The sequence below is a fragment of the Gymnogyps californianus genome, chromosome 2 (assembly GCF_018139145.2).
Source record: "Gymnogyps californianus isolate 813 chromosome 2, ASM1813914v2, whole genome shotgun sequence".
Classification (NCBI taxonomy): Eukaryota; Metazoa; Chordata; class Aves; order Accipitriformes; family Cathartidae; genus Gymnogyps; species Gymnogyps californianus.
Window position 1 is genome coordinate 79473914 of NC_059472.1, and position 20424 is coordinate 79494337.

The following is a 20424-nucleotide window of genomic DNA, read 5'->3' on the forward strand; positions in this document are numbered from 1 at the left end:
GGGAAAAAGAGAAAGCAGTTTTCTATTGTGTTTGCAAGAATTTTCAGAACTATCCAGTAGTGGAGTCCTTGTCTTGAGGAGATGATTTGCAGAGGTGGGCGATATCAGACACACCATTTTCTCCCTTGTAGTACAGTAACACTATGAGGACGGAATGAAATTAAACCCTGATGGGAACTGACACCATGCTGACACAACGGGGAACCAGAGCTCCTACCTGAAGAATTCACAGATGAGAGAGGAAAAAGAGGGGACCAGACACAACGAGGTGGCCAAGGAATGGGTGGCGGAGTCGAGGATGGAGCACCGACATTGCCAGCCCCAGTGCGGTGCCTAGCCTGGATGACCTCATGGCATCCACTCACAATGAAACCCCACATCAGCTCATGTGCTAATAGCCACGCAGCAAAAATAAAAACAAGTCCTACCCTCTGATTGATTATGCTGATCAGCTGCTATGAAGATACTGACTTAAAAAGCACCGAGTGGTTTAGAAAAACTGTACGGTGGCTGCATGCACATCAGTATCTTTCAATGCTGAAGAGCGTAGTCTGCCCTGACTCCTGGCCACTGATGTCCTAACATTGTCAGGAAGAAAGAGAAGAACTTCTTGGAAGCAGAGAAATCCCACTAGGGAAAAGAAACAAAAATGATGTGACAAATCCAATAAGGAAACAGCTAAAACCTGAGAAACTGCAGAGAATGTTGTGTCCTGCCTCCCTCAAGTTTACAAACTCTCCAGCATGCTACTTCTTGCTTCAGGCCTGATCCTCTTGTGACTTGATTTAACAGACATTTTTCCAAATGACTTGAAGCATACAGGACCAGACTTGTTTTGTCATCCTACTTCCTTATCTGTAAGCCAGCATTTTACTGGTTCCAGGATACTAATTGTAATAATAACTGCTCCTGTAATGGTAATAAGCTCTAGAAATGTGAAGTTTTGATAGGCAACCACTTGCAGGAATCAGTAACTAGACCCACCACGGTGTTAGAAGTAGGTGATACAGCAACAAGGTGAAGTGCCTGTAACTACGTAACGTAGGACCTACTCGCTTTGAAACTCAGCCAGACATTGCTCTGAGTTGCTGGTGTTGCTTCTTTCACAAGCTGAAGCACTGCTGTCAGGTTAAATGAAACATCCTGACTGGTGTGCACCGGTGTGACACTCTCTAGAGTAAAAGATAAATCTGATGTGAATTAAGTCAAGGCTCATCAGACTTACACAGGTCTGGGCAATTCTTCACTGGGAATTTGTTGTCATGACGCTAATAAGACAGAACAGAAATTAGAACTGGATCAAATTATCTACATACATTGACATACGAAAATTATGTGCGTGACTTGACTGCGGTGAGAAATCTAAAATGGTAACAAGGTTGGGGTGATCCACATAGGTATCTCACAGACCTCTTAAATGGGATTTTTGAAATAATGTGGTTTAAATCTTCACCAACCACCACACTTATCATTAGCCTTTACAACCTGGGATCATATTATTTTCTTTTAATACAAGAGGAAGAATAAATATATTTCCCAGTGCCCCTCAACAGAGATACCGAGCCTGACTTCTCTCCCTCTGCCAGCCCTGTGGCAGCGGAGGCTAACCAGCCCCCACCAACACACCTGAATATTGAGTGTGCTAGGAGGACTGCTCCCTGCGTGCCACCAAAGTAGCTGACAAGGAAATGTCAGCTGCTGAAGGAGAGATGGAGAGATGACTGTTCTCTAAAAAAGCCCCTGCCTTTGTACTTGAAGTGTGTTTACTTTGGAAGAGGGATTTCAACTAAATTCTTACAACTTAACAACTCTAGAAACACTCTTGAAAAACAAACCAACTAGTTTTAGATAAACCATCTAATTTAAAAATAAAGGTGTCCTTTCATTTTGTTTTTGAATTTACAGTGCCAAATCCTATTATCAGTAAACGATTCCTGAAAGGATTGTCATTCTGGATTTGCTTGCATTGTTTCCAGGAAAACTCAAAACCAGCAGAGAATTCCTGGGCATTGATCTGCTTTTTGATGTATTTTGAATAAATCTACTTCACTGATGGTTTTTTACTGCCATCAGCTAAGCTACAAACAATTTTAAGCAGTATATTGACATTTTTACTCCTAGGATTTTGTCTTTTGCTTCCAAAGTGGTAACTCAAGATATGTTGTTGAAGAGAGAAGTAGGGATTGAGCCTGGAAGATCCTGGCGTTCTCCTAGCTTACACATCAGTGGTTGCTGTTTGGGTTAAATCCTTCCAACTAATTCTGCAAGTGGAAATCTGGAGTAATTTCAGTGGTTTCAAAAGACTAAGGGCTGCTGACTCCAATTGTCCTGTTTCCCCTCCACTCACAAAGAGTTATGAGCCAGGCCCTCAAAATCAACAGATAGAAAGTGAAGACATGGATCATTGAAGCTCATCTTAATTTGAGGATTTTAGTATTTATATTTATAGTCTTTTCTCCGCAGCTTCTGAAAGCCAGAAAATTACTTAAAAGAGAAATTATTCAAGTTTGGGGGATTTAAAAGTATTACAATAATTTGGATAAAAGTGCAGGAGTTGCTCACAGTACAACCACTTAGCCGAAGTGGTTAAAGGAAAATACAGTTTGCTTCCCATGCCTTCTCATGACGATGATAATGATGATGCCAGTTACTGGTTACAGGTTATGTTGGGAGTATGACATCTTCCACTATGCGAGCCTGGGAGGAAGACCACTCACTCCTCCCTTGCACAGACATAACTGAGGGGAAAGGACGGAGACCCCCGCTGAGAGCACCACGGGAGCAGTGCCATCGCTTGAGCCAAGGCAAAGAGCAGCAGTGGCTGGGCCGGGCAGGGAAGGACCGAGCCAGCTGGGTGGCAGAGCTGCCACTGGAGCAGCTGCCTCTCCCAGGGGCTCTTGACCCCCCGCCTCAGTGCCTGACGCTGGGGGGCTGCCTCGCCGCTCCCTGGACAGCGCGGCTGTGCGATACACACATGTACTGCTTCAGTCTCCTTTCTTACAATGCGCAGCGGGCTTGACCTCAGCACTTCTCTCCTTTTTACTCTGAATTTCAACGTACAAATGGCTTTTACTTATAAGTGACCATTTCTGCATCCCAGACACAGCAGAAGTTCAATTGCTTAAGAAGCTGAAAGAGAAATATGTATTTAGGGCAGCATGAGGCTTAAAGGAGGGCTCCTAGTCAGTCATTAACCACAGCAAAGCTGTCTGGCACTGGATGAGGATTATTAAGTTTTCTGTAGGCTCTTTAAAGTGACATTTTCAGAATCAGTGGTTAAACTCATTCTTTTCAAAACGAGACGTGTACCTCCCAGCCTCCATCTCAGCTTCTCTGAAAGCAAAGCCATTAGTCTCCTATTGTCAGCATTCCACCCCAAAGTCATTTGGAATATTTTCTCTCCCTTTTTTTCTCTTGTCATCGCAGAGCCTGAGGTACTATATTCTTCTGAGAGTATCACCCAATTTTCTTCTTTTGAAATACCACAGTTGGCCTTGGCCAGTTTTCTCTTTTTCAAATGTTTTTTTGTTTGTTTGCAGTGTTATCATCTTCTAATCACTTATCTTCTACCGTAATTTTACATCTCATCCTTTGATTTTAGCTATGAAGAGATACATGATAGGGGAGAGATATGTTAATTACTTGTCAAATCTATCCAAGTGAGAAACAGCTAGGTAACTATCCCCACTTGTTTTACATAGTGCAACTCTGGGATGTTTCAGGAAACCACTGAGGCATTGCTTTACCTATCCATAATTAATTATTGATTTCCTGTTGTGCGAGTTGCGAAGATGACAAGACCTAATCTGATGAATAAAATAGCTATAAGAAAAAGGAATCGTATGTGAGGCAAAGCATGAAGGACAAGACTTCAGATACGGCAGACTTCATTATTCATTTTGCTGAGGTTATATGCAGCTAAATAATAAACCTTTCAAAACACTGCAATAAAATGAAATAAATTCATTTTTCAAAGCATCACTTTGCCTCTTAAACAGAAATAAAATTGTTTTAATATATTTTAGAGGAAATGAAGGCAGTATTTGGCCCTTCAGCTGAATTTTCTGTTCTTCTCCTATTTCCCCCTGCATAAGGTATATAAGCTATAATTTAAATTGTTAGAATCACAAAGAACTATTTTTGCTTGTATCTTGTATGCACAAAAAAACTTGCATCCAGGAAAGTGTTTCCAATAATTTTTGACTTATATTGTAATTTTCATTCCAGTAACGCAATTTCACCTATCTTAACATGTTTGTGCCCTAGAAATGCAAACTTTGGCTCTTGGCCACAAAATCTCAGGGGTAGGACAAATACTACTTTATGCTCAGGGTCAGTTTCTTAAGCCTAGTGCCCTTACAAAGACTAGAAACTAATCAACACCTCTTACTTTTCATGCATTAAACCATAAAATCAATCAAATACAACTGTTCTATTATACCTGTGAACATAAAACACAAAAAAAATCATTATCAGAATAAAATTTGCACCGTTGTCTCTTATGGTGAAGAATATGGTAGGACTGATGATACTGACTGTGATCAAGAGCCATTAGGACTTTGTACTTCCTGCAGAGTGGCACTGTGGCTGAAAACTGGGGATCATTTTCTTCAAATGTGTAGCTGCCTGACAAACAAGGAATCAGCGCCCCTTTGGAAAAATCACTAGATAAACTCATGCTGCCCTTGGTTTTAGGTCAAAAGTTCTTGCATAAATACACTTAAACTAGAGAGTTAGAGATCTGAGTGATTATTGCTAAGCTGTATGAGTTTTAAGGATATGCTGCTTTGAACATGTAGTTTACCAACTCACTTAGACATTAATAATGAGAAATGCATATTCTTTTTTACTGAAATGCCTTTAAGAGTTTTTGATTCGGTAAATGAGAGCTTTAGCATTGTTAACTCAAACAGGAACACACTATTGGACCAAAGCCTACAACTCTCATTTTAGAGGAACCACAACTTTCTCTAAAAGCACTCTGTAAAATTAAAAGTAATAAAACCAATTTAGAAACTGCCAGTGAAACTTTTCATTTCTGCTTTCTGCAGGAAGAAGCAGCTATAGCTCTTTTATCAAGACAAACTGTATCAGCTAGTAAACGAAGTAAAAAATCTCTGAACAAAGCACACATACTATAAAATAGACTCCTTTCAAAATAAAAGGTTTGTTTCTTTGAGTCTGAAATGGTAGACATATTTAGGCCATTTTTGAATTCTGTTAGCAGTTTTAGGAAGAGAAGAAGGAAGAAATGAGAAGGACTTCCCAGCAATTTTTTCCCCACCCATTATTAGATCATGTAAAACATCAAAGAACCAAAAGTAGGATATTAATGCACCAGCTTAATATTTCATTGAACTTTGATTGAATGTACATGTACTGGCCATGTTAAACAAACACTTTTAACCTCCTTATAGGACCCTGTCCTGGTTTCAGCTGGAATAATTTTCTTTACAGTAAGTACAGTGCTGTATTTTGGATTTAGTGGGAGAATAATGTTGATAACACACTGATGTTTTAGTTGTTGCTAAGTAGCGCTTATCTTAAGCCAAGGATTTTTCAGTTTCCCATGCTCTGCCAGCAAGCAGGTGTGCAAGAAGCTGGGAGGGAGCAGAGCCAGGACAACTGACCCCAACTAGCCAAAGGGGTATTCCATACCATAGAACGTCATGCCCAGTATATAAACAGGGGGGAGTTGGCCGGGAGGGGCGGATCGCGGCTCTGGCATCAGTAAGCGGGTGGTGAGCAATTGCATTGTGCATCACTTGTCTGTTCTTGGGTTTTATTTCTCTCTCTTTTTGTTATATTGCTTTCCCTTACAATTATTACTATAATAATATTTGATTATTATAATTGTTGTTGTTATTATATTTTATTTTATTTTAGTTATTAAACCGTTCTTATCTCAACCCACGAGTTTTGGGTTTTTTTTCTGATCTGCCTCCCCATCCCGCTGGGAGCGGGGAGGAGTGAACAAGCGGCTGCGTGGTGCTTAGTTGCTGACTGGGGTTAAACCACGACAGACCCAGAAGAACAAGGATGATGATAGCATAAGTACAGCAACACAGAGGAGCATCAGCAAAAGATGCTCAGTGGTATGCATCAGACCATCACAGCTAGACTATTTACCTCTGAAGAGAAAATATGCTTTGATTGCTGTAGTAATAAATTTAATTTGATTTCCATCCCCTCTGTGCTGCTTGTGTATGCTATTACTACTAGTAAAAGTTCTACTGATCTGATTCATTTGCAAAACTATAAGCAGCTATCCAACATACCCATTCAAGTTTGCTGGGAGAAACCGAGTTTCTCACCCATACTCTTTACTACATGTGCTTTTATCTGTGTCTGAACCTAGATATGCAAACATCAGGCATACAAGTTAATTAAAAATGATATTTTGTTCTGAATGGTAGAAATCATGTTCCTTGAATGAATTTTGGAGAAAAAGATTGACATGAATTAAAAATGGTTTCTCTTAGCATATATCTTTAAAAGACTTTTGAAAGTCTTTAGAAAGACTTTTGGATTCTTTTCAGTATTGTACATCTGAATCCAGCTAAACTTTGTTTATCATTAATTAATGTTATTTATATTTGTTTTAAAATATTTAATACATTATTTAAGTGCACTAAAAATGTTCCCAGTACCAAAAGACATGCAGATAATTTTCTTAGGTATCTACTTTGTATTCAAGTATTAAAATCCAATCTTATTCTGAGGAACTGTACTTTTGAGAAGAAAAATTCTGTAGGTGTGACCTTCCACTTATGCATAACCCTCTGGCTTCTGGATGCCTACTCGTACCTCTACCCTAAGGGTATTTCAGAAACTTCAGTTATACAATTCCCTTCAGAAAGAAGGCTCTAAGTCAAAGATACTGACTCCTGGGCTGCATTTTAAATTTTCTTTCCTTCAGAGAAGTTCAAAGGGTGGAGTACTTCAGAGACAGACTTTACACAACTATGAGATTAAATTTCTCTCTTCTAAATCTGTACTTAGTAACCTTAAAATGGACTTGGGTTTTCAAATGAAAAATAGCTAGTCGTTCCCACATAAGTCAGCTAGAGCTTACCATGAGACTCACTATCAATCCTGAGGATGCTTTAGCATCACACATACGTATGGCTCATCCTAGAGAACTGTTTGGACAAACTTTGATTCTTTTCTTATTTGTTTAGCACCTCTTGAGTCTAGTAGGTTTTGGATGAGAGTGGTGTCAGTTTCCATGCACTTCTTACTGATAATTTAGAAGAATTACTGCTAAGTTTGGTTGTTGAATTACTGCTTGCTACAATGCTCAATGTTAAAGGAAAGCACTGTAATGCCTTTAAGGCCCTCACGGGAAAAGCAACAGTCAAGCATAGCTGCAGATACTTTCTAAGCTCATAGCTCAAACCATTAAGGTTTATTCCTTTACGTATTCCCAAGCTCTCTTTGTTCAGACATCATGCTTAAAGGCGGCGTCTTCTACGCCCATGCTGTATTGTAAGTTTTACATACACATACCCCCATTTCTGTATACATATATGCACATATAGATATTTACCAGCAAAAATGCAGATACATAGTTACACAGACATAGAAGTATTCGCAAAGAGTGCAAAAAAAAAGCCATTAGTTTGGCTTTAATTGTGCTTAGTCATCATATCTGATTTTTTTGGATACCATTCAGTAAAAAAGCCTGCACCAAAATACTGTAAGGATGGGCAAGATCTGGCTTCAGCTACACAGGACTGTTTTCATGAAAATACTATCATCAGTATTGAATCTTCACTTCAGCACAGACTGTATCTTAGATTGCTGCTAACATTTTAAATACCATAGTAAACACGGAAAATGTTTTAGAAAGAAACATATAAATACTGAAATAACTGAAATATGACTAAAGGAATGGTAGGTGATACTGCATAGTGAATAAATCTTTGTTGAGAGTATCACAAAGAATTTAACTACGTAAAATGCAAAATGATTAAAATAAATGAAGTCTATTATACAGTAAACAATGGAATTCAGAAGCATAAAACATTTCAAAACATCTCTCTCTAACAACTGACGCAGAAACACAAATTTTGATACTCCATCATGCGTTGTCATTGACATATAGGTAAGAACATTAATATTTTGGATTCCAAAAGATTTTCTACCCTCTTTAGGCCATGTAAAATATAAAAAAAATTGTAATAACATAATGGCAATCCTTTCTCTTTCTAGTATTGTATGATACTGTTAATAAACTCAAAGGGGGTTAGAAGGAACTAGGAAAAACATTACTTGATATGACGGATAAGCTAGGAAAATCAGAACATGATCTACTTGACTGCACAAGTGAAATCATAATTATTCGCATGAAAATAAAATCAAAATAACATTCAGTTTGACTTAGCATTTTGTAATATTTTAGATATAAATTTTGTCTTTTTTTCTAAATTATTCTTCTTAAAAACTAGCCAAATGATTTAGAATGATAATACAGCTAGGTGAAGACACTTAATATATTTGTGTTATGTCAAATGCTGAGAAGCTCTCTCTCCGCCCCCCCCCCCTTTTCTTTTTTAAAATTCAAGCACAGTTTATACACCATTTTTTCCATGTGTGAGCACTTCTGAATACTTCTGCATATGCCGAAGTTTTTACCGGTATAGCTCAGCTCAATTTATTTGCACAATTTCCTCTTTAGGCTTCATGATTTTGCTCATGATATGTAAATTCCTATTGTATAGGCAAACAAGATATTATTTAAGCAGGCAACTGGCAATGAAAAAGCCACAAATGTTAAAATTTACTTGACAAAGTTTTGAATGATTCTTAAAAAACCAATCCCTGGGAAGGCATACACAATCAAAAGAGGAAGTAAGTTAAATGGTAAGTTTATACTATGCCATGATGCTGCCTAGTGCTAATTATGTTGAAAAAAATAGCATCAAGGTAAAAAGAAAAACAAAATTCCAGACTAACATATCATTCCTTGCTAGAAGAGGTTTTGCGTCTCTAAGAAAGAATGTGAAAAGATTAACAGATTATTCTTTGGTCTGCAGCTACTACCTGTTATTTCCTGCAGAACAGAAAATATGCCTTTGCTTTAATGAAGAAATACTTCATATTTGCATGTGCATTGGGAAAGGCAAACCTATCTTACATGAACACTGGAAACTAATATACAGCATAAAATGTAGAATTAATAATAATTCAACACACACACAAAAAAATCAGTAATACTTTTTCTCCAGTACTGAAACCAATGACAATTTCATGATTAAGTATTTAACAAGATTGCCATTTGATAAAAAGCTGCATTTAAACTGCTCACTTAAATGCGAATAACATGTTTTTAGGCAAGAAAGACTGAACCAGAAAGAAAAAAAGAAAGTATATATTGGAAGACTATAATTTTTTTGGCTATATTGGTTATAGAATCTCTATCTTCTAAAATTACTCAGATGATGCTTTAAAAAGGCTTGAATATGTTAATTCCACAGAAAATTTCCACATTTCCTTTATTTAAAATCAATTTAGGAATTTACTTAATTCCTGATTAACAAAAGAAAGTAATGTCATATATCAGAGGATGAAATGCTGGGCGTTTTAAATATCATATTCCTGTTAGCTAAAGATTAAAAGGATTTACCCTAACCTTGAAAGATATTTATGTCTAAAGTATTTAAATGAGATCTTCTCTGATGTCTTCTCTCTTCCAGGCAAACTTAGTAGAAAAAAAAAAAAAGTGAAAGAAATAGCATAACTACAATGTCCTGTGTGACCAGCAAAAACATGTAAATTCCTATTTCCTCTAAATATTTTATCAGAAATAATACACAGACCTATTTATATACACAAAGGTTTCTCCATGGATTTACTTGAATGTTGTGCATATGTAGAAGGTATTTTGTTTTTGCAATAATACCACAGACACACATTGTATTATGAAAAAATATTAGGAGGAAAACAAAAGACTATACTTGGTTAAGGAAATGGAATTTTAGTACCTAAAATTAAATAGTGCCCCTAATAAAAAAATGCCCAGTTGTGCTAATTCTCATCAACTGTACTTATGTCTGAAGGAAATCTCCGTTGTTCTTATTAATAGAGATTTTGAAAATTAGCATTTTAAGAATTTAATTGACTCCTGGACACACTGATTTTTCTATAGATATCCTAGTTTACCTGGGATTCTCTTACTGAAATACACGGCTTTTTTTCTTAGAGATGCTATTGGGCCAGAAAAGAAAGCAAAGTGCTTGATAAATTTAATCTGGTATTGCAATATAGTGCTTATCAATAACTGCCTTTCTGTTTGAAAGGTTCAGACAATCAAAAAAGAGATTACAGAAACGCTAGAAAGCTTGTCAGGGAACTGAATGTAATGTACTTGTCCCCCTCTCTGGTATATGCTGTCCTCAGAGAGAGCAAAACTCTGCACACCTTCCTCACGTGGCTGAAATGAATGGGACTGCTCTCCTAAGTGAGGCGAGACGCTTTCCATCTAGGACGTACAGGGTTCAGTAAATTAAATTGTATAATTTAAAAATATATTCTCTAGTAAGGCTTTGTTACTTTTGATTCAAACACCTCCTGTAGAACTCTTTTGGGTAGAAATCTCAGTATGCATGAAACATAACAATTCAACACTGGTCAGCTGACAGCCAGAATACCTGGGTTGGGGAATAGATTCTGGTTTCTTGGCTCTGGGAGAGAGTATGCTGAGCGTGCCATGACCCATAGTGGTGGGTTGGTGAAAATCCTCTGTCATCAGTCACACTGAAGCTTGGGGCCGCCCACTGCCATAAATCAATCAATCAGTCAATCATTTATTAATCAGGTACTTGCATTTTCATAGTTAATATAAAAATGGGCTCTAGGCAATGCCCTCTCTACAATGATAATCCAGCTTTATATTACGGTGGGGGGGTTTACCTTAAATTAATCCATTCTTTTTCTAAAAGGGTGACATATTAGTCTGAAAAAGGCCTTGCCAATTGTACAGAAATAAATTAAGCCCCGCTGAAAGATCAGCATTTCAAAATACATATGCTCATGAACAATTTGAGCACATGAATAGTTCCTTCAAGTCAAGCCACTTTTTTGAGGAACTATTATGTTCTGGATTTGAAATGTAGATCCTTAATGTAGGGTTTAAGTTCTGCACAGACCTTTTCACTAGATAAATTTAACCTAAAACAGCGTCTTTTTGGGAGACGTCTGAGTGATGATAACCTTACCAGAAGAAAATCCAAATGATGTGTTCCAAGTCTACATGATAGCACGATGTAATTAACATTGTTAAAGGGTGAGTAGGTATATTTTATTTAAGAAAGGACTTTAGATTCTAAAACTCCTTGACTGGGGTTTTGAAGTTTATTGCTGGCAATTTTCATGGAACATTTAGCCATAAAGGACCTTCTCACAGAGTCATCATTTTATTATTCTGAAAGTCACATGAAAAGAGAGTCCTCTTCTAGATCCGGACTGGCTTAACTGCTTCTAAGGCTTGGGGCAATTCTAAATATCTTTTCCAGCCAATGACAGACAAGGCCATCTTCAGAGTGACTACTCTGACTTCATTAAATGCCTATCACAATAGTATCCCTGTTGTAAATGGCACACTACACGCTGAAGGACGACCGCCTTTAACAGCCTCCCTGGTTTCAAATAATTGGTTGTATTTTTATTCATATGGCAGGTGAATAGGACAAACATTTCTATTATTCCATGCAGAACAGAAACCTACAATAATAAACGGAAAAGAAAAATAATGTCTACAAATTCATTGTGATCTCTACTTATATACTGGAAGACAGAATAAGTGTAAACATAATGATAGAATGTAACCATATTTTGTTGGAGCCTAAGTGGTTAAGCAAAGCAAACCAATTAATAGAAAACATATTCTTCCTCACAGTTCCTCCAGCTGTTTAATATTACACACATTTAATGCTAATTGAAGCTTGTTTTTAGCTAATAAATTTTCCTTCCTGTTGAGCTCATTTAGCACAACCCTTTTGCTCAAATTTCCTCATGTAATTTAACAAGCTATCTGTGTTTAAGAGTAGTTGGTTATTTTCTTGAATATTGAGATAGATAAGAGTTTACCAGCTAACGGAAATCTGCTCTCTTACAGTCACATCTGTATTTTCCAAGGTGTCCCCAAATCTTCAACCAGCTAATACCCCAGAGACTGGAGTGGGGTCCAGTGTTCCTGACTTGGAAGTAGGTGTCTTTAAAGCGTCACCGTAGTAGCTCCTTTCACCTTGCTTAGGTGGCTAAACATAAATGGGACAGGACCTCTCTGTGGAGACTGTAAGCAGCACTTAATTCTCCTGCTGACTGTACAGGTTACGAAGATACTCGAAGAAGAGGGGTGTACCATGAGTCTGAAGCACAGGGACAAGCGGGACAGCTCCTCTACCTGGTTTTTCATAAGTGCTGAGCCACTGAACCACCCACGGGGGCTATGGACCATGTGACCATTAAGCACTTTTAAAAATCAGATTTTAAGTATTTTGGAATAGACTCATGAAAACAGAGGCAGATAAATGATCATTTATGAAAATATAAGTCTTATTTGTAGAGAACAAAGACGTTTGAAAATGACATGACATTAAAGTCACTCTTTGGGAGACAATATTTCATCTACTGATAAAAAATTGTGATGATCACCTCTTTTTTACTTGCTAAGCTTTAACAGTATTCAGAAATTAATCACACTAAATAATCTAAACACTGTTTATATGGGACTGAACCTGACCCTTGTCTTCCTCTTGGTGGGATTTTTTTTTCAATTAGATTTCTCTTTCAGCTATTGCTTAGCAAACTGAGCAGTATTTCCTGTGAACTCTTCCATGATAAAGGACCTGCAAGTTAAACTTCTGGGATGGCTGGCGACTCCTTCACTTCAAGACTAAATTAATTGCTTCCTCTTGGTCTGTCCAGTTTTTTTTTCTATAATTTTAGGACCGGGAACATTTATGCATTTTACAACTTTTCCTTGTTGGACTGTGTTAGGATAGTGCCAAATTAACCATACCAGCGAGTGAAATCTTCTTTTTTCCCCAAAGCACAAGCCTACAAAGGATGGTAAACACTGTCACCTCACTCACAGATCTGAACGCTATTTACTTTCTGTGCCTTTTCCATGCCAGCCCAGCCTAACAAGTCTATGTGTCCCACTAAAGCCACAACACAGCTATGAACTGGAAATCTTAGTTCACTGCATAGAACCTGTCGGGGCATGACATAGCTCTGCAAACACAGTGCATAAGGTACTGTGGACTTACAGAGCTTTCCAAGTGGAAACTGAGACAACAAAGCCAATGCCTTCTCCTCCTTGAGCTTGCAGCTCAGGCTGTGGGAAGTTAGAAATCTATCCATCATCCTCCTGAGCCAGAAAAGCTACAGTCTCCATCTGAGCATGCTTTTCCGAGAATAAAAAGCTACTTCAGAAGAGAGACCTACAGTTCAAAGAGTGCAACTCCTCTTGTACTAGCTATTAATAAATGGGCACAATGGTCCTGCTCAAGCAAACTGAACGAAAGCAACACACAAACCTTCAATCCTTATTTTTTATAGGATCTTGGGAATCCCAGGACACATTGGATGCTGTAGATAGTTAGCCTGTCTCCCCAGTGAAGTTCAACTGGCTGCAAAAGTTCCAGATCTTGCTTTTGGGGCCTTACAGAAAGGACCTATGAAATCAACAGGGCCTTCTCATTACTTTCATTGGGAGCAGGATCAGCCCACTGCAGAGAAGTTCCTGGGTACCAGAACTCTGAGCTCTGGATTGTCGGAGCTACGTTGCTTGCAGGGTTTGTTCTGTCCACTTGCTCTGCCTTCTGTTTAAACACAGCATATGGGCTAGCCTGAAACTCTTTTTCCAGAAACACTTATATCTCTAGCTTAACTTGGCTTACTAGATTTAATTTACTATGCCTCCCATCTCACTGACCTGTGGAATAATTTTGCATTTTTCAGGATAAAAACAATGGATAGGACCTTAAAATGTTCTGTTGTCAAAAGATACTGTTTGTATTCTTAGCCAGATACACTACCACCTCGAGACAGGGTATATTGCTTGATTTGGTCAATGAAGTTAACTGAGTCATTGCAGTTGCTACTGCAGTTTTTGGCTTTGAATGGCCCAGAGACCAGGCAATGTCTGTCAGACACTGGGCGGCACACTACTATTCTTAAGCAACATAGCTGAAGCTGGCACCCTGAAATCTGTTAAATTTGGGCTATTTTTTATGCAACAGCTGACTTTGACAGTGTCCTTAGAGGCTGCTTCATTTAGGTTTCACTACATAGGCATATTACTGTTATAGCTTTGGTTAAAGCTGAGCTTGCTCACCCTTGATGGGACTGGAGTTTGCAGGAAGCATTGCATATACCCTGCTAAGGGCAGCACTGCCACTGGCAGCAGGTGGGGGACTAGTTTCTGACTCCTGCACTTCTCTCCACGGCCAGGAGTTTATCGGGGAGTGCTGCGAGTGGGAAACTGGTGCCTATGCACTTCTTGGCTTTTGGTGCTTCACAGGTGTGGCAAGTCATTAGGTGACCACACCAATCCCCAACTCTGGATGGACTTTCTGTCAGTGCAGTTTATATTCTGCCAGCTATGGGATGATTCCTGTAATGTTGAGCAAAATTAGAAAAGTGAAGGAGGTTTTCATTTTTTTGCTGATGCAGTCATATTTGGACTAAATATACTGACTACTACTGTATCAGCAGTAAACATATATTGCCTTCTTCCCCCATTAATACAAAGGATAATACTTCTATTCTTTTTACCTCTCCTTACTTACTCTACTGTAAACATGTAGCTCTAAAATTTGCCACAATTCAAACTATTTGGTTACACCGTTTCTCAAACAGTAAGGTAAGTGCTGCTGCTTTTTCTTAAATGTGATGTGATGCTTGTAATTTCCTTGTATTACAATATAAAATTGTGCCTCTCTGTAGGCCACCAATTCTTTGAAAGTAATTGTATAGATACTTCAGTACATAGGAAGAAATTGCTGATGGTTATGCAATGGGATTTACCTGCACTTCAAAAAAGGCTGTGCAAGTGCAAGATAGTGCAAAGGGCTGATCATATTATACTGTCAACTGTATGTTCACTCGTTTTTACTAGCATATGTATTTTAATGGGACAAAATAAAGATTGCATTGACCCAGTATCTTTATATTACATAACTAGCTGACTATTAGTATAATGCAAACTTTTCTAATTTTCCTATCATAAAAATATTATTTTCCCAACAGTGGTGAAACTCAGACAGCCAGCAGAACAGTCAGCCTACTATAGGCAAGTTTAATAAATATTATGACTTTATAAAGATTACTGTATGTCTTTTAACAAACAGAAGTATTTTAAATTAACTGTCTAAACATTTTGATTAAAAGAATCCGTATTTATACAAGGCTTAACAGCATATGTAATGGCATGTAATGAGTATACAAATATGTAGCAGAGACTGACCTTCATTTTAAGATTTTGTGAAGCCTGTAAGAATTAGCCAATATAGAGATTAATAAAACGCTTCCTGAGAATATAGACAATCTGTCTGCTATGAGTGTCCTGGAAGCTACCTCAAAGGCTAGCCTGCCCTATTTTCCATACCACAAAGCATGTATTTGTGGCCGCAGAAAATGTTCTTTTAAGCATGCAAGGTACTTAGTACCCAAGCATGCTTAGTATCTAAGTACATTACCAGGCATTCACATTGGCAGCCAACAGAATGTCCTTTAGCTAGCAGTATACTCAGAAGCCATACAGCATATAGATTACCTCATGCATGGAGCAACCCCAGAAACTGCTTTTCCATCACAGCATATATATACAGACAGAAGGTTGGAAATGAGCCAGACATTGTAAGAACCTCCAAGAGATTATGGTGCAATGAAGTTCAGCCTCTACAGTGCAGCCACCCACATGCACAGAAGTCAGGCTATGCACACTTCCAGTGTGTTACTGCCTTGCATCAGGAAAAGCCTACTCTAGCTCTTGTTTGTTCCCACCTCTTAATGGGACAGTTGAGTACCAGATCGTTACTTGGAATGTCTTCGCATATGGTATCCCTAGGGCTGCCAAGGATGACTGAAAATACTGGAAGTGAACAATGGGAGAGACTCAATAATCATCTTCCTTACTCCTCAGACTTGACACAAGCAGGGCTGAGGCATGCAAAAGAACAGCATTTCAAACAGAAGGTCAGCTTCTGCCAGTTTGAGATTTGGTGCATACATTTCATGTAACTAAGTTCTTTTCTTGTGCAAAATACATACAAAACAGACTACGCCACTGTGAACCTTCCCTACTTCGCCATTCTTATGCCTCAGCCTTAAAACTAGGACCTGAACTTCCGTGCCACATGAGGTCTTAGCATTCTTTGCCGAGATTACAAATACAAATATCAATTAGATAAGCTGTGAAATTCCATGTAGCGAGAAGATCTTTGAGAACTAAATCTGCAGGCTGATACTCACATGGAATGTAATTCGGTTTGGAAATATTCAGCAAGAATTACTTTAAACATTGTCATTTACTAAGTAGACACTTATGTTTTAAAAGCTATATAGGATGTTGTTCCACAGGATTGTATTACTGTATTGCAATTCATTTTTAAGAGGTTAGCAGGCCTGTGGGAATGGTATGGTACTATAGACTCCATAGACTGCCTGAAAACCAAGTACCTGATGCTACTGTCTGCCAGCTGATTGGAAGTGAAGCTATCAAGTTTCAGCCCAGCTCCACACGTAACTGGTCCCTAAGCACCACTCCTTCAGATACTCTTGTTTACAATCTCATGAGGAAATTTGGGAGCTGAAGGGCTGGAAATCTGGTAATCTCCTCAGCACAGGTTTGTTCTATGAACAGAGGACTTCACTCTCCAGGGCTGTCAGATCCAGCACTTTTTGTATGAATTCTTTTGAAAATCAAATTCACATCCCCTTTTCACCACCACATGTATTTTCAAAAGGTATTTCTATGTTAAAAGTAGAAATGAGGGGAAAACTCATAGCTCCAAGTATTTGAAATTTTAAACTCTAGGTGAATTTCCAGTCACATAAATGTTTTGGTCTAAAGTCTCTCAGCCCCCAAATTTGGGTAACCGGATGAAAGATGATAAATCTAGAAAAAATCCAAGCCTTACCTTCTTGTAGAGACTTCTCAGGTCTCTGTACTGCCACATACTATTGAGGACCTGAGATGCTGCTTTCACCACTTTTGGCGAATGCCTGTTACACACATATATTAAAAAGGGAGAGAGAGAGAAAGAAAGAGTGAGAAAGAGACTGTTAAGTACAAGACTCCATTTATCCCAATTTTCAAACGCATTGCTATGGATTTAAACCCACAATTAAAGTGTGTTTCAAATGTACTATAAGATCTTTGGTTGGCGTCTTGGAGACCAATGTGTTTTTAAGCAAGGCCAATACATGTTCTTTCTATAATACTAATTATTCAGTGAGGAGCAAAATGTGTGTTCCTCAGACCACTGAGAACAAGGCTTCATGCTGAGAGCATAGTAAGAGGAATTGGAGAGGTAGCAACTGGCAAAATTGTTGAGGACCCAACTGGTATTATGTACCTCTAAGAAGAAGTCCTGGCTACAACTTTTGTCATAAAGGACAAGAAGTTAGAGCCAGAGTTTCTTTCTCTATAAGCTACCAAACTTCAACTCTTGACAGCGTGCTCAACACATTAAGCGCCTCTTAGCAGTGGCCAAAAGAAACACTTCAGGCGGGTGATGAGCACTGTTTTTGAAGTGCAGAGCCAAGATGCAGAAATACAACTGATTATAAAAAGTCATGACAAATTTCATTAGGAATCCAAATTAGGACTTGCATCTTGCTCACACCATTACCCTTTAATGATGGCAATACAATGTCATGTTGAAAACCATATGTAACTTCACATGGACTTTCTCTTCAGAAAGGTTTTAAAAGAAGCTCTAAACTATTGTTACAATCAGTTGGAGTCATATATTTCTCTTGGGATACGTAACTTTAAAAAAAATCTAAAAAAATAATATCAGAGAGTATTCAGCTCAGTGAAGAAGGGTCAAACAGAAAAGGATCGGGAAGATAACCCAGCCCATTGAGGAAGCCATACACTGTGCTGTACCAATAATACACATGAAGCAGTAGAGCGCTAGAAAACCTTGCAAAGGCCAAAGTCTGGAGTGAGGACTGATGGAGTTCGGGGCAGTCATTGAGGTAATTCATATTTTACTCAGAAAAGGCACATGGCTGCAAAACCAAAGAGAAACCAGAAAACCAGCAGCATATGTTACTGGTTTGGGCAGAAAGTCTTCTCAGGGGTCAGGCTCTGGTGCATCCTGTGACCTCTGAGAAGAACTGCTGGCAGGCTGACACTCAAGCTGGTAAAGCAATGTTCATGACACAACTGATTCAATTAACTTATACGGTATTTTCCTAGCAATTTCTTTGGTGCTTTTTTTTCCCTTTTCTTCCATTTCTCACCTAGAGTACAGCAGCAGGTGGGTAACTGGTGAATAAACAGGAATATCATAAACCCTTTCAAGCATAATTGTTTTTATTATACTCCCAGCTGTACTGGCTAGTGGGGTGCTGGTAGCATAGAGTAACCAGGAAAATAACTGTGCCAACCATACTGTGAGTACTGAGGAGAAACAGGAACTATGCGAAGCCAGTATGGGCTTGGCCACTATGACCTTATGAGCACCAGTTCTCTCGTGCTGTCATACAGGGAAAGCGCTCAAGCCCTGGGCTTGTTCCAAACGCTAGCGGGGCCAGCCCCACACCCCTGGCACTGATACATACCAGGATGCATGGCCAGGCTAGTACCCTGCACTTGTAGAAGCAGACGCTTCACACTGGACAAGATAAATTCATACTGAAGTGTTTTACTGTATTAAAGTGAGCATGCCAGAATTTCCTATCAGTCCAACAACCAGCAATTCTGATTTTTAAACAATGGATTACCTATAAGAAACCAAGCCAAAGCAATAGTGCACAATACTAACATTTCCGAATGCTGAAAAATGGAACTTGCTTTTAAGATGGGCATTTGTAGCACTGTGAGTTGACAGGTTTTCTTGTTCTATAACTATGTAACCTGTAACAGTAATAACACAGGACCGCAACTCAAAGTACTTGAGAGGAGGGATACGTATGATGATTTGGAAGGGCATTTTGGAATTACTCAACACTACCTGGGCTAAATACTTTCATTCAACACAGATATGTCTTTCACAGTTATGAGGGATACTTAGACAGGGAATTATACCCTTGGATCCTCCTAAAAATGTCCATGATACTTTGAAAATTCCAGACTCAACAGGTATTAATAATCTCTACCAGATAATGAACATGTCGACAAATGCATTATTCTGAGGAAAGACATATTCAACTTAAGAGAAATGGATATGAACCTGCTTGCAATTTCAGTACATTTGATCTAGAAAATATAAACCAAAATTTTAAATAGATTTAATAGTAATAAAAATGCAAATGTAAATAAATTGGCAGAGCATGGGGAGCTCCCACAACTGGAATCACACACTTTGTTACGCTACTACTTTTTACCCCTACAATTAGAATGTGAGAATGTTTCAATAATGAATTTGGTATGAAAAGGGTGACAATAGAGGAAAAGAAATGTGATTAAATTATATCGGCAATGCTCTGATCACATAGGCGAGCATAAGTTCTCATACCAAATGTAGGGTGCATAAATCTTTCCTTCAGATTGTGGCCTGGCTTTATGGGGCTCTTTTAGAGCTCTGATGCTGCAGTAGGCTGTGTGATGACAGTTTCGAGTAGGTGGACTGATGGGTTTTGTACACTACAGTGAAGGCTTTTTGTTTTCAAACTGCCATAGTCCCATTGCACTATACTTCTGCAGGTTGACAAATATGAGAACCAGGCTATCTGTTTTAGGCAAAAGAAGGATAAAGAGTGAACTCTTCATGAAGAGTGTGTACACAGCTAAACAGACAAGATGAAACCATAGCTGCTCTGAAAATGTCACAGTTGTGTGTAAGATTTTTGCGTGTTTTGGTGCCTCACAAAGCAGCCTGCAGGTACCCTAATGCTCTCTCAGAAGCAAGGTGTTAGGAAAATCCATGGATCCATTTCTTTACTATGCCCCACCTTACCAGCAAGCTGGTGGCAGGGAAAAGGGTGCTGTGAAGAGGGACAGTGACTTTACATTCTTCACTCCCAGAGCAAGAGCAGTAACAGAACTGCGGTGAGGTCCCTTCCTTTCACAGGATCCCTCCACCTGCATGTCACCCCTTCTGCAGGGTGCAATCCAACAGCTCTGGTCCCTAATGTTTATCACAATCTTCTGGAAGTGCTTAGAGGTAGCGGTTACTGTAGATAATTACTCTTCCTTAAACTGCGCATGCAGTGCACTCCATGCACTCCTGATGGTACGTC

The 20424-nt window shown here is 38.7% G+C and overlaps 1 protein-coding gene across 2 annotated transcripts in view; it reads right to left on the reverse strand.

Moving 5' to 3' along the window:
- Positions 1-20424, reverse strand: part of CTNND2 (catenin delta 2) — a 700253-nt gene that overhangs the window by 24781 nt on the left and 655048 nt on the right. The window contains exons 18-19 of one of the 2 annotated variants that reach the window (XM_050891195.1): positions 17151-17235; positions 10653-10778 (exon numbers count right to left, since the gene is read on the reverse strand). In XM_050891195.1, coding sequence (XP_050747152.1) covers positions 10653-10778; positions 17151-17235 — 211 coding nt within the window. The remainder of the gene's footprint in view (positions 1-10652; positions 10779-17150; positions 17236-20424) is intronic. The other variant, XM_050891194.1, reaches the window with a different exon arrangement.